The 15,405-nt window shown below is 43.9% G+C and overlaps 2 protein-coding genes across 2 annotated transcripts in view; both read left to right on the top strand.

The window, feature by feature from the left end:
- Positions 1–1,728, top strand: part of LOC119161995 (nose resistant to fluoxetine protein 6-like) — a 44,541-nt gene extending 42,813 nt beyond the window's left edge. The window contains exon 7 of the mRNA XM_075876716.1: positions 1,638–1,728. Coding sequence (XP_075732831.1) covers positions 1,638–1,728 — 91 coding nt within the window. The remainder of the gene's footprint in view (positions 1–1,637) is intronic.
- Positions 1,729–4,507: 2,779 nt separating this feature from the next.
- The window catches only part of LOC119162330 (nose resistant to fluoxetine protein 6), a 46,461-nt gene continuing 35,563 nt past the window's right edge, over positions 4,508–15,405 (top strand). The window contains exon 1 of the mRNA XM_037414758.2: positions 4,508–4,671. Within this exon, the coding sequence (XP_037270655.1) occupies positions 4,525–4,671 (147 nt within the window). The 5' untranslated portion in view covers positions 4,508–4,524. The remainder of the gene's footprint in view (positions 4,672–15,405) is intronic.

A 15,405-nucleotide genomic window follows, 5' to 3' on the forward strand; every position in this document is an offset into this window, starting at 1 on the left:
GCCATGCTAAGAAATTCACGGGAGAAGAAATGCGTGAACTACACTGCCAGGAGCATAGGAAAATTTTTTCGTACTTGTGGGTTGGAGGCGTCCCCTCAAAAATGAATATTTTTCGTGTTGCACGCTATAGCCACTAAATAGAGTTTGTCGGGAGGGGAAGGGGGGAGGCATAAGCTTATTGTACCACTCTCTGGCTACGCCACTGAACACGGGACGTGTGTCTAGAATTCCGCCACTGTCTTTGTTTTTAGCGCAGAATAACAAAAATTCCCTGATAATTAACGTCAACCAACTAGGCCAACTTGATGCTCTACGGTAACGAAGTTACATTGGCTCTTGCATTTAATTTGTGTTTGTTATTGCACGTAATATTTTAGCGAAAAATAATGCGGAAAAATCTTGTTCACTCTATGCTAGTGCGTTAAGGTGTGATTTGCACTTTTAAACTATGGGTCTTTAGCTTACCACCTAATTTTCATGAACCAATGAGTTAAAGGACGCTGTTATAAAATATATTTAGCCTGTACGTATGCTTTCACGTTACCGTTTTACTGGAATAGCGGATAGAGTAGGCGAATGCGCACACCTTTATCGAAGGTATGCTTGCTTTCATTTCTTCAATCCATGTATTTTGGGGCTTCTTGCGACATCCACTTCACTCCAGCTGCAGCGTAAAATTAAGCCGAATTGCGAGAGCCAATGCCAGCCATGTCTTTTGAGCCTGGTTAACAAAGCTAGATAGACATAAAATAGCAAGTTTCCAAAAGCGGGAAGCCTAAAGCACCCGACATGCTGGATAGGTGACGCCATTTGACGTGAGAAACATGCACCAGACAAGCACAGAAATGTGAGAGCAGAAGCATGGTCCTTTTTGCCTCTGACGCATATTCATTGCTGCGCAATTACGAAAGACTTGGCTATTTAATCTTTTTTTTTTCCTTGTCATGGTGTTTCTGTCTGAGTCCTATGGTGGCATGTTTGTCCGAGTTTCTCAGCAACATGAATGTCACCAACAGTAAGACGCGATATGTGTTTCTGTTCATTAAGACACACGTGGCGGCGGTGATCGCATTTCGGTGTAGGTGAAATGCTATAGGCCCATGTACTCTGCTATGTCAGTACACGTTAAAGAACACCTGGAGGTAGGAATTTCGAGAACTCTTCAGTACGGCATCTCTCATAATCATATCATGGCTTTTAGACAGTAAAGCCCAAATAAAATTATCATTAACACACACATACACACAAACGCATTTGTGACTGCGGCTACGTGAAGCTTCACAAGCGTCACTGTAATCAGCCAGCAACTTGGTGTTCCTACCACCCTTTGCCTATAATATCGCATACAGCAGATGATTTCATTACTATTTGGCTGAAGCGATGATTGAATCTTTTTTAAGGGAGATGTAGTTTAAAGGCAGTCATCAAATCGTTCAGTGGTTCGCGCATACGTGAAAGTACGCCGCTTCCTACATATGTAAATGCTTACGTACGGGAAGCTAAAACATTTCCAAGACACGCGTTCCATTCGCACGGTAACCAATATTCCTTATTTCTTAAACATGGGACGTTCAGAAGTGTGTGGACAAAGTTAAAAGATGTACTGCTTCTTTCAATTCGCATTTTTTTCGTTTCAGTGGGTACTTGCTGTACCTCACTCTCAGCAAGCAGAAGGGAAATCGGGCCATCATTGCGGTTGTAGCGATTATTAGGCGGTTTATAAGGTAAGATTTATAAAAATGACACTTGTTTTTATTCTTGTTTTGTTCGTATCATGAATTTCACCTACAAAAAATGAGCTGAAACAGAGTGCGCTTAAGATACATTATCCTGCTGACAAGGTGTATCACTTCAAGGTGATTACAATTGTTGGGTACCTTCACTTACTTGGCGGTACGTAATGATCCTATTATTAAATTCAAAACGTGTCTTAGCGAACTTTGGCGACTGTGTCTGTAATTATCTATTCATCTATAATGCCGCTGCGGCATTTAGTCTGCTCTCCTGCCCATTTCGATGATGCGAACTATAACAAAATTGGTATGACATATATTGCTGTATGATGACCATAAGTGACTAGTCATAACGCAAAAATCATGACGTCTATGTCATCAATGTTATGATTTACAAGCCACGATCTTGCTGCTCTTGTGTTTGCTTTGTTCACATTACATATGGCAGAACTGGCATAGTATGACATGTTTACGTAGAAAACATAAGTGAAGGGCCCTAATGTGGAGATCATGACATGAGTGTCATGATCTCCACATGACTACATGCTACGCCCATAGAGAGCTCACAGCCGTTTTGTTAGCTTCAAGTATACCAATTTTGTTGTTGCGTGCCCTGAATGAACGACGAAGGTATATGACTGGTGCAAACGTGACAGTCTTGACATGCGTGTCATGTAAGAACATGACAACATTCCATGCTCATAGCGTGCTCGCGGCTGTATCGCTAGCTTCACATACACAAAATTTTGTATTACGTGACGCGAACGGACGATGAAGGTAAATCGCTCGTCCAAACATATTAGTTATGACATGCGTGTCATGTGGTAACATGACAACATGTCATGCTCTTAATACGCTCGTGGCCATTTTGTTAGCTTCACATATACCAAATTTGGTATTACGTGACGCGAACGGATGACAAAGATAAATAATATGTCCAACATGTTAATCATAGAATCCGTGCTATGGTAAACATGACTGCTTGCAACGCTCATGGTGCGCTCGCGGCAGTTTCCCTAGCTTCATATATACGAAATTTGGTATCACATGACTTGAATGGATGAGGAAGGTGTATGACTGGTGCAAACATGATAGTTATGACATGCGTGTCATGAAGAACATGGCTACATACCACACATTTTGATGCACTCGAAGTCGTTTCGCTAGCTTCACATATATCAAATTTGGTGCTACGTGACGTGAATTGATGGCGGTGGTGTATGACTGATGCAATCATGATAATCATCACACGGGTGCCATGTAAAACTTTACCACCAGATGCACTAATAGCGCGCTCTCGAACGTTTCGGCAGCTTCACATATACCAAATTCGGTAATACACGACTTGAATGGACGACAAACACAAAGGTCAAGCGCAAACATTATAATCATAATATGTAAGTCGCGTACGGCATATTTTACGTCCGCATCGCAACGTTGTGCCCATTTTAAATTGACATATCAATCTTCCCCATTCGTGCTTCGCGTATCATTGATTCCCACTCTACGTGGGATCTGCCAATTTTTTATGACAGTGAGGTATGCCCGGACGTCGTTAGCATAGTGGGCGTCAAGATGGGCGACTATGTAGTCGTAGCGGCTACGGCCTTTCGTTATATGCGCAAGGGAGAACTGGCCTCGATTTGGGTGAACCGTACACCGGGCGAGTCCGGCCAAAACGGCGGAATTTCGGTTGGTACTCATCAGGCATCCAGGTCACCAACGGCCGTGGTATCAGTTGCGCCTGCGTTGACAACGACCGCCAGAACAGAGCTTGGGGGGGGGGGGCGTATCCCAAGCGGGGTGGTGGGGAGTCTTCAGGCGAAAGCTGTTTAGCGGGCTCGCGCTGCTACTGGCTGCTGAAGCACCTGTCACCAGGCCTGCAGTTGCTGCTCAAGTTGTTGTACTTGCTGGCGCAGACCAGTGTGGGGTTTCTAGTCGGCCATGGCGGTACTATTTGTTCGGTTTTTGGGTCACCAGTTGTGGGATGCCGGATAGACGAAGAATAGATTTCAAGATTAGAACAGAACTTTTTATTCGATCTACAATGACAGCACCAGATCGAGCATATTGACGGTTCGCTCGTCAGAGGTAACGGATCAATGATCAAACCGAACTTGGCAGCTTGGATTCTACAGCCACGAGTTATGACGTAAGCCTCCAGTGAAGCTGCGTCACGCCGAAGTAACCAGTGACGAGATGAAGGCTTCGGAGGTTTGCGCGCAGTGGGCGCCACATTTGCATAATTAACTCTGCTGATATGTTTTTCACAGAACCGTAAATAGAAAACGTAAAAGACAACAAATGTAACAGAGCAGGAATGCAAACAATTTGAAGTTAGAATAGTGGCTAGCAAAACACAATTTTATTTCAATGTTGCCAGCGCTCTAACCGGCTTACCACTTCTGGTGTTGGTAATATTCATGTTCCTGTCAGCATCGTTACGCAACTGTGGAAATCTAGTTATATATATTATAAGCGACTGCTCAACATATGCCTGTGCGTACATTTGTAGATATATGTATAGGGATTTCTTGACGGTTCGCTCAATGAAAGAAGTACGTCACAGTCATCTTCCCTACTCATACTTGGCACAATATTGTTTCCAATGTTACGTTGTTGAATGAGCCGAGGTTTCTGACATTTTTGCAAAACAATCATAACTAGGCTGCATTGGCGGCCCCCAACTATGACCAATATAACGCGCTTAGTTTCGATTCAAGTGAGGACTCAAAATGCTCGGAGCGTGACTACAATCGCTACTTTCAGGATCACCATTCCCACGTTCTTCATGATCATGTGTATCTACCTACTACCACTGATGGCCTCAGGACCCAACTCCAAGGAATTCTACGACAGGTTCTACGCTGAAGTACGAAACCATTGGTGGCACTTGGTCGCCCTAATCTACAACTGGAGAGGGGAGGACTACGAAGTGGTAAAAATCATCAAATATTTTATGGTATGGTGTCATCTACAGATCTTATGCAAAATCTGCTGCCATCTAGTGGCTGCTGAATGTTTTTCCGCCATGTTGAAGGCTAAGCGCGTTCCGCGTGCGCACACATGGAGCGCACGTATCAACGTGGGCCCGCTATTGAAAAAGCCAATGCCGACATATTATCGTGTGCCGTGTTGCTCAGATTAAGGAAACAAGTATGCTGTAAATATGTTTGCAGGAGAGTACCTCCAGGTTATTTGAGATGCTGGCGAACGACACGAGCCAGAAGATCCTTTCTTTGCTCCGTTTGCTGCTTATGACTAACGGTGGTGTTTACGTTCACCGCTTTTCACATATGCCATATGTACCAGCATAATCACGCATCTGAAAACACCCTTTCGCGTCACGCCAGAACCAGACTGTTCTCACACCATCTGGTTGCAGGTGCAAACGAACTGTCTTTTCATATGACCTTCAAATCTGCATCGCAGTTACACTCGTTTACCTGCGCTACTCTTGAAAACATTACTTTGTTTATTATAATGCGAAAACAATAGCGTATTAGCTGGGTAGCTCATGTATGTAATTGATTCTCAGCGAACGGACCGACTGTGCTGGTACGTTGTGATTGTATTTGGTTTATGGCCGTGGCGTTAAACCAGGTAGCATTTGGAGGCACGCTTTAGCATGTTTTCTGTACGTATGGATTGACGATAAGCGTATTTTCAAGCATATTGTTTGTTGTCACTACCCATTTCTGGAGGAGGGGGGCATGACCCGGATTTACAGACTACCTCCTTTCTTCATACATTTTTAATATATGCCCTAAGAAGAGCATATATTGAAAATATATGCTCTTATCACCCTATCAGTTGTTTTTATCACCCTATCAGTTGTTCTATCTTAGCACCCTATCAGTTGTTCCCAAACGCTGATCTCCCTTCAGAATAATCCTGTCTCCCCCTCCTCCTCTTGGATGCAATGAAATCTTAAAAGATGCTTCAAGTGGGAGACGATTTCCGCAGAAAACTAAGAAAAACGTGTTTTCAGCAAATGCGTTACATTCGAGAGTAGGTGCGCTACACCGTTAGTTGAGTGCTACTGTGGTTTCACAAGCATTCAGCTGCTGACGCAAAAAATGTATGGCGTGAGTAGAGCGTGAAAGCAGCATTGACAACAGAAAATTTTCAGTTTACTGTGCTATTTATGAACACATATTGGAAGGTTCTTCCGTTACATGTAAGCTAATCATGGCCCACTCCTAGAATCAACTAATTTGTTTCACATTACCTTTGCGATGTGGATGGTGCGAAAATTTTTAAAATTTTCAAACGACTGTTATGCTAAACATAGGATACGTCGATGATTGCAGCAGTAAGACATCTTTATTCCTTTCACAATATAGAGTATGAAAGTTTATTTAAAATAAATGCGCAATGCATCAATTGACCTTTTACTGTTCTCTAAAAATGCGCTTGGACAAGAATCAGCAGAACTCGGTGGACGATATCAATGTGCCTAGCCGCGTCACGCTATAAAGCCTCTTCTCAAGCATACCTCATTACACGCACGTTATTGACATAGTTAACAACGCTCCACTCACTGCACACAAAAAAGACCAACAAAATTTATAGCCTTGTGAGAAGGTTCAATATGACAACACTTACAGGTAAGGCGCTCACGAACTTGTATCTTCTTGTTGCGAGGCAGCTGTTGAACCATAATAGCGACTACCGCAAAAACCAGGAAATACCGGTAACGTGCACAATCCCTATACATCCGTAAGACCTCTTGAGCCTCCGATTTTCTACTAATAAAGCACATACATACATGAAGCTCAAGCAGCAACAGGAATGGAAATGTAACAGGAGCTTCCCATTTGACACCGAATCATCAGCTTCACCAAACTGCCGACAGTAAGTTTGCATAGTGTTTGTGGAATCTTCAATATTTGAGATTTCCAGCTGGGAACTCTTGCCAGAGAGAATGAATCAAAAGCAATAAGGTCACTGGACATGTTTCACATGCTCGCATTTTGTTCTTTGTACACTTCTTATATTCAGAAATTCTCAAGCAAGCTGATGTGTTCTGCGCAATGCTTTAATGCTTAACTTACTGAATTTTCCATCACCGAAATAGAATCATGGTGGCATAACATTTCTGCATTATCATTGTGGGCCAGACAGCGTGTACAGGCGTACATACATTGAATCATATTCCGTAGTTATGGGACCGGCTCATGGATCTACCGTTTAAATCACAGGAGCTTCATGCGGTGCCCGTCCTATATAGCTGGTCGTCGTCGTTTGGCCCATATGACATTTCTTTTCGATTGCTGTAACACCCTGGTGCACAGGCATGAGATGCCCTCTGTAACATCTTCAACAAACTCTTGAAAGCTGGCGCCAATCCGCAAGATTAGAAAGTTAGCCGCTTGGTACCACTTCTGAAACGTGGCCAGTCTAACCTAAACATTAGCTTTTACCGACCAATCAGGCTTTCAAGTTGCGTTAAAAGTAATGCAGCAAATGATCCTGGCCAGGCTTGAATGGTACCTTGAATACTACGAGACTTATCCATACACCATGGCAGATTTTTACCGTCACCAATGTTCCATCGACAATATGATTGATCTTGTCACGTACGACCAACATCAAAGGCATGTAAGCAATTATTTGCTGACATGTTTCCTGATGTGAAAGGACCTTACGACAGTTTTCTTCATGACGTCATTTTTTAAGCCATCGAGCCAGTGGGCCTAGGTGGTCAACTGTATTGTTGGACACGCAGTTATTGAAAAGGGCGAACCTTATTGTGAACACGGTAGCTGGCCCAGCCTCCCAACACTCCACGCATCGTGCAGTTTAGCCAGGTGGCATCTTGAGCCCAACCTTCTTCAACCTCATTCTCAATGATCTTGTGGAACAACTGCTAATTAGTGTCAAGCTAATTATGTACGCTGACGACATCAGTGTGTGGACATCTGGCGTGAAAAGATGTCAGGTACGCGCAAGGCATCAGAAAGCTGCGACGTTGGTATGGATGTACCCCAATGAACAGGGTCTGAAGATCTTGCCAGTGAAATGCGCATTGATTGCTTTTATTCGGAAGCCAATGACACCATACGCTATATCTATCAATGACCAATTCATACCATATGCCAGTATGCACAGATTTTTAGGCGTACTGAATAATAAAGATCTCCGCTGGGGCCCACATGTAGCACACTTGAAAAAGAGGCTGACAGACATGGGTAATGTACTCAAGCATCTGAGAGAAATAACCGGGGGGAGCTCAGTACATGCAATGATGCATTTGTACAAGACTTTTTCGGCTATTTGCGACACAGCTTGCCTGTGCTGAACAATACCCACAGAACCAGCCTTCGCACTCTTCAACGTGTACAGGCTAGGGCTCTGCCTGTTTCTGTGGGGTCACCGTACTGTTAGTCAACTGCTGAAACATTTACGATTGAAAATGACCACCCACTCACGACGCATATTGTAGAGGAAGCACTCAATGCACACGTGAGGCATCTTACTCGCGCTCCTACCCATAACCATACTCCACTGCCAGAAGACCGACCTCATGCTTTATTTTGCCAGACGTTTTTTGTCATATTGTACACGCACACCTATGGGTTATACAACTCTATCCAGAATTGCAATTCCCCAATGGTGTATGACTCTTTCGCAGGCTCAAACCATGCTTCCAAACATATGGTCAAAAGCCCGGCTGTCATCACCAACGCTAAATTAGCTTTCTCATCTCTTGTTGTATGAGAAGTACTTGAGCATAACTATCCATATACTGACGCTTCAACTACATTCTTTGTTGTGTGGTGAGTAAAAGCAAATCCTCGTCCCGCACCACAAAGATATAGCAGGCAATGGCAACTAGAAAAAAAATGAAGTCCCAGTCGAACCGGACAAAAAAAAAGAAGCTCTTAGTTTGGTGTACAATGTTGACCTTGCTGCTAACATATTTGCCCGAGTTAATCAAACGAGCCCTTCACCTCCCTATCACCACTCCAACGCACAAACTCCTCGAGCTTGGCGTACATAACGCGCTAAAAGAAATCGCCGAAGCTCAGGAGCACATGCAATTGAATTGACTGACCACCGCTAAGGCAGGCCCCCATAATCTGCGCGAGCTTGGCTTCTCCTCGACGGCCACGAATCTCTCAGAGTTGACTGTAATTTCCTGTGAAATACGTGAACTTATTATGACCGCTCTCATTCCACGAAATGTACACCCCGAATACAACAGAGGCAGGCGCCTTGCGCGGGCGACCGCCATTCTCAAGCGCATAGACATGGAAGCGGACAACGTCTCGTTCGTGGACGCTGCTCTTATCACAACAACCGAGCCTTCACTGCGTTGGCGGTATCATCCGCGTAGCAGATTCTTAACTCAGCCACAATTCTCACCCGAAACCCTGACGTAGCGGAGCAAGTAGCTATAGCTATACGTATGCTCGACAGCAAACGGGAACTCATATACACCGACTCCAGACCGGCCATCAAAGCTTTCAAACGTGGAGCCATCTCCGACCAGAAGTTACTTCTGCGCCGAGAGGACCCGAGTGTCCTCAAGCACCACACTGTCATCTGGTTCCCCGCTCATCTCGGCCAAGTGCCGGGTGCCTCATCCAACCTCAATGAGATCTCCTATGATTCACCGCGCGCACTTATCGAACGCGCCGCCACAGGGCAACCCCATCTCGCTGAGTTAGAGAGCAATCGGGATGCACCTATTACGTGGAACGACATAACAAAACACTTTTACCTTGAGCGCCGCATTTTTCCACCCCCGCACTCGAAACCTAACAGACTGCGGGCGCTAACCCTACACCTATTACAGACATACACTTACCGAAACCTTGCCAAGCTTCACGTTTACTATCCTGATGCATGTTCTAGCGATACATGCCCCTCGTGTGGACACACGGTGACATTTGCACACATGCTCTGGGAGTGTAGAAACACTCCTCCCGACTCAACCTCGAACAAGTGGGAGAGGTCCCCGAGCAGCTCACTTCTAGCCGACCAGCATTGGGCCGTTCAGCAGGCTCATGAAGCAGTCGCCATGTACTCCCTGTCGGTCCTTACGTGGGAGACGCCCGCTACGCGCTAAGCGCGTCCTGTAGGACTGAAATAAAGTTTTTTTCATTCCATACCATCTTCAGTGACCACTCTTGCGATGCGTAGCCTAATGGCATTGTCTTCGAGATCTCGCTTTCCTGTCGGTTGATAGCGTAGGAGTTATCTGTTGATATAAACTTCTTCCTAAATGATTTTTAAAAGAATTTCGGATACTGTCCCCCTCCCCCGCCCCGTTAGTGTCAAGTTGGTTTGCATAATGGTTTCATTATTTTTTTCTAGTAGCAGATGCGTATTGTCTACGTGAAAAAAATTATTCTTGAATTTTTGTTTCAATTTTTATGTACAATATTATTTAGACGCTTCAACTACAGCAGATGGGTCTTTAGGGTCGGTTATCTTTCCAGCAAGTTTGAATGAGAAGATTCGGCTATACCACCAGACGACATCGACAGCTGCGAAGTTTGCTGCTGTGCGTAGCACATTCAAAGGCTTTCAACATCAACAAGCCGAAAAACAGAATGTGTTCACGGACTCCAAAGCAGCCCTATATTATTTGGTATTCGCCTTACGCCGGAACCTCATGAACAACTAGTGCTGGAAATTAGGCAACTGCTTCGACAAAGGACATAAATACACGTTTAGGTGGCTTTCATCTCACTGCGCCATATTAAACAACGAACATGCTAATGCAGCTGTTTGATCAGCACGTGAATACGGTGTAGAAGAATCTGTTACATATACAAGGACTGATGCTGCCATGAAAATGCGACAGATTGCTGATGAATGTGTAAAATCTCTGTGGAACACAGATTGTTAACGGCACACACGACTGCATAGGCTGGAACTCTCTCATCGACTCCGGCCTGTATATGCACTCTTTCGTCTTGAGAAAACCGTGCTTTGCCGACTGAGGTTTGCTGTTGCTTTCGCGCAAGGTTTCGCTTTCAGAACCAGCATGAATGAAGAAGTGAATGAAGAATCGCTATGTGAAGAAGTGATGAAATGAGAGGGCGCGTTCTCTGTCGCTGTCTTTGCTGCAGCGTTCACAAACAGCCACTAGCTGCTGCGTTAGTCTGCCTTGAAGGAGAGATCGTTCAGCGCGGTCACTGCTCGAAAGCCGACAAAATCTGTCTTCATACAGAAGATCAGTGAAAGCTTTCTTGAAATTTTTCCATGGTAGAGACCCATTGATTAGGCTACAGCACCCCGCTCGCTTTTTCTTTCCCCGTCTACTTTGCTGTTTGCTTTTTTCCTCATATTCCTTGCCCACTCCCCCTTTCCTTAATGCAGGGTATCGTACCAGAAGCTACAATTTCTGGTTGAGCTTCCTGCTATTCTATCATTTTATTACCTATCTCTTTGCGGTATTTAACATGCGTTCTCTTTAGCTTACTGCACCTTGTTTCAGCCAGATTCATGCAATCAATTGACCAGATTCATACAGCCAATCATGTGATCGAGAAATGCTCGAAAAACGCAGTTATGTTCGAGGCAAGCGAACGTTGTTCAGTCGGTAGACGGTGCCTCACGAAAAGGGCGATTGTGAAAAGCAGCTGTTCAGACGGGTAACTAAGCCATTCGCCCTTGCACGCGCATTTGTTATGAAACCCTGTGAGCTTTTGTTCCCGATACCCTGTGCTAGTGTGTCACCCGCATTGCGGAAATGTTCTCATGGTAAGCCAGTCTTAGAAACGAGTGGACCCTGTCGTGACACCTCTCCCCACAGGAAGTTGTGACAGTAGGCTGTCACTGCAAGTCTTGACAGAGAGGCAGCATCTTGTTTAAAAACTCCAGACAAGTGGCCGGCTGCGTAGCCAGGCTTCCTGTTGTGCGAAATTATTTTTAAGCTGTACCATGATGAAATCCCGGATTGCTTCTTCAGTTGATTTTCTGGAGGATGATAGTCGGAAAGCATGGGAACGCAAAGGAGGAGACATTTCTCTGAAAAAAAAGAGAGTTGTTTGCGGCATTTATGGAGCACCAACAAGGGGTTGGCCCACGAGGTTGTCTCAGAGGATACGGGAAACATTTAACGCAGAGAAATGGAGAGGGTAAGCTTGATCCTCAAGGATGATGTCAGGAAATGTCTAAAGAGGCCGGGCTTAGCACTGACTCTGATCCACGGAATAAATACCACATCCAGAAGTTAGTGTCAATCTGTGCAACATCCTCAGTGCTGGGCTGTAACGCCTACGTGGATACAGCTCATTTCTTACAGAGCAGTCAGATAGAGGCCACCCCAACCTTTGTTTTTAAATAGATATGAGTGCGTAAATAAACTCAAATTTTCCAGAAGCTAAGCAAGCGGGCCTGTCCGGTACTGCAAAAATCATCTACTGCGGTAGGTGCCACGTCGGTAGATGGCGCGCCGATGCTTTTTTCCACGCGATCCCGTTGCCTGAACCCTTTTGCTCACGTCTGTATCATAAGCGTCTCTCTAAGGAAATTTTCTATTAGCTGTGAGTTATCTGTGTGAAGCACCCTCTTTAAATACACGTCCATTAAACGAAAATAATTTCTCGTATTGTGCGTGTCAAAAACACTATAATGTAATTGGACACGCTGAATCGTTGACACTGCGTAAGTAACAGAATAACGCAGACAACGAGATCAGATTACATCGTTGAAGCACATAATAACCTATGCACTCTGCTCGCAACCTGACAACCCTGTGAACAAAGAGTGAGCGAACGAAAAGTAATAAATTTAATGGCTCATTTTTCTTTGTTAAGCCCCATCCTTATTCAAAACAAGCGGACAACAAAGACAAGGAAGGTAGAGAGGATGTTTGTAATATTTTCGTGGTGTTATTGTAAATATGGTATAAATGTCAAGAAATTATCATTGCCGAGAAGTCTACTTGTAAGTGAGGCAACAGTTTGTTCCGTGACTAAAATTGAGTTACGTTGACAAAAAAAGAATAGTAGCAATTCATAGCTCTAAAATTATAAAGGTAATATTACAGTAATTGGAATTTTTCTCCTTATTTCGTTCACTGCGCAATCAAGGCATTTGGGGCCAAGTGACAAGTACCAAACACTTCGTTTAAGTTACAGGCACAAAAGAACTAAAGTTATTCTTCTTTACTTATACACTTCTGCGTTTTTCACACTGTAATGTGCATAATGTCCCCTTTCTTCTTAGCCTGTCAGTTGATAATGAGCTGGCACTCTGTCTCTTGCTGCTCGCAGGCCTGACCTTATTGTTAACCCTAGTCTGTGAATACATATAAACAGATAACATGTCTTCAGTCGTCGGTTTCTCGTTTTAATTAACTTTGGAAGGAAAAAAAGAGTCAAGTGTCACTATTTTACTTTCAGTTTGCACCATAGGCCAGCGAAAACTACTGAGTTCACTTAAACTCACTCATAAATTATATAGATCTCTTCGGACTCATAACCCTATCACACGGAACGTGAAATGTCACGATAGGGATGTATGTGCTGAATAATGGTATACTGCATGAGAAAGCGTATATTAAAAGAAGCTTGAGTTATTGCCTACTGATGCTTCATCGATTATAACCATCAAAAAAAAGAACTTTAGAAGTCGCACAAAACAATTATATATGAATATGTCAAGGCCTTCCGAAGAGCTCATCAGCCTCCTGAACTGTAGTGAAAGCAATATATCTCCCACCAGATGTCATCTGCCCTCAAGAAATATTACGCCCTCATTTCCACCAAGTCTTACATGGGAAGAAGCATTTTTGTGCCGCTTACATCTCACCCAGATTAATTCAGCATTCAGCCAAGCTGTGCAAATGCAGCAACTTACTGGTATTAGGCAGCCGAAGAAGCTAAAGCCTCCAAGATTACCTCTCTGGACGCTTTAACTTCTTGATATTAAACCATGTGTACCAGGCATCAAGGAAGTGTAGAGATACATTGAACAGACCGCACTGTTGTAGACTACTCTCTTCTATTTAGCCCAGTGTTACACTCAGAATTCTCTTATTTATGCTGACGTCTCAACTACTCAAGAGATTTTGTCAAGTGGCCTCTATGTTCCCTCTAGCGGACGAAATCTAGCTTATTGGCTACAAGGCAGGACATCATCAACGACTGCAGAACTTAATAGAATTAAAGAAGCAGCCCTCTTCGTCCTATGTCAAACGCCGAACCGATGGGTCATCTTTACCGACACTAAGGAAACACTACAAAAACTGTTCGGGCTTCTAAAGAGAACAAATTATCACCCAACTTCATTCAATATAGCGTATTTCACCACTTGGCTATTATCGCAGATCACGCTATCACATTTCATTGGACACCGGCTCATTGCGGTATACTGGCCAGTAAAAAAGTAGATGAAGCAGCCCGCAAAGGACTTCAAAAGCGAAATTACAGGCGAACCTATTTTACTAAATTTGATGCTTCTTAGCTGGCTAAATAAAAGAATATGCTCTGGAACCTCCCGACGCATAATTATGTTTTTCTCCACTTTATCGACCCGCATTCAAGAACAAGACTTTCATCCCGAATCCCTCGACACCTGGAAACTCTCTGTCGTCGTCTCCGGCTGAACAGTGCTTATGGAAACAACTTTCGGTACCACTTCGGTCAAGTAAGAAGTCTACACTGCAATAACTGTGGCTTCATAGAAACTGTAGAACCCATCTTGTTTTAGTGCCGCGCGCATAGCGATGAGCGTGCGCGCTATGAACACTGCATGCATCTTTTAACGCAAAGAACTTTATCAATTGATTGTGTCTTGGGCTCTTTTACCAGCTTCACGCAACAAAGAGATGTGATGAAACTTTTATTGCGTATTTAGACAATATCGGTCAGCTAGACAAAGTATAGTGACACCTAAAAAACTCGTCATAAGTCATTCTGTCAGCACGCTTCCCCGCACAAGAGACAAAAAAAATGCCTGTATGTTGACTTTTTTCGTTTCATTTTACTATTTTATTATTTTTCTCTCTCTTCTTGTCTCTCAGTCCCCAACCTCGTTCCCCACGCAGAGTAGCAAGTCAGCTATACATACACGCCGGCTAAATTCTCTGCTTTTCAATAACGAGCTATCTCTCCCTCTCATACACTACTAATGACTTTGCGGGTTAATATCATTTTCTTTGCTGCTACGCGAGCGTAAATATTGACATTCACACCTAATGACATTCGCCCGTTCATTCTATTCACTGAACTCATGGAAGCGCAACATGTGTACTCTCGTCAACAGGCACTTCACAAGCGATAACAAAATCCACATCTTAAAGCAAGTGTGAACGATATTCGGGTGTTGAATTGAAGATTGTTGTTCACATTTTGAACACTTTTTACTGTGCAACAGTGGAAGCAACTTGTGCAGCTATAATCTTTTTTCTAGGCTCCGACTTGACGCTACAACACCTCCTGCAAGCCATGTTTACACCCGTTTGCTCTTGTTCGAATGCAGCGTCGGCGTGTTAGACTTGCCAGTAGCAGAATACAAACGCATGTGTTGGACACCAGTTTAGGGAGAGTGCCTTCGATGAAACTTTACTTTCTTGAGAAACACCATAATTTTTTGTTATTCATTGATGAGGTCGAAGCTCAAAGAGCGGCCAACGTAAACTCATTGGCCTGTAAGCGCAGCTCCGAGACCATCATCCTGGGTTAGGCACTTCAGTTTTTTCTTATGC

The sequence above is a fragment of the Rhipicephalus microplus genome, chromosome X, assembly GCF_043290135.1.
Source record: "Rhipicephalus microplus isolate Deutch F79 chromosome X, USDA_Rmic, whole genome shotgun sequence".
NCBI lineage: Eukaryota > Metazoa > Arthropoda > Arachnida > Ixodida > Ixodidae > Rhipicephalus > Rhipicephalus microplus.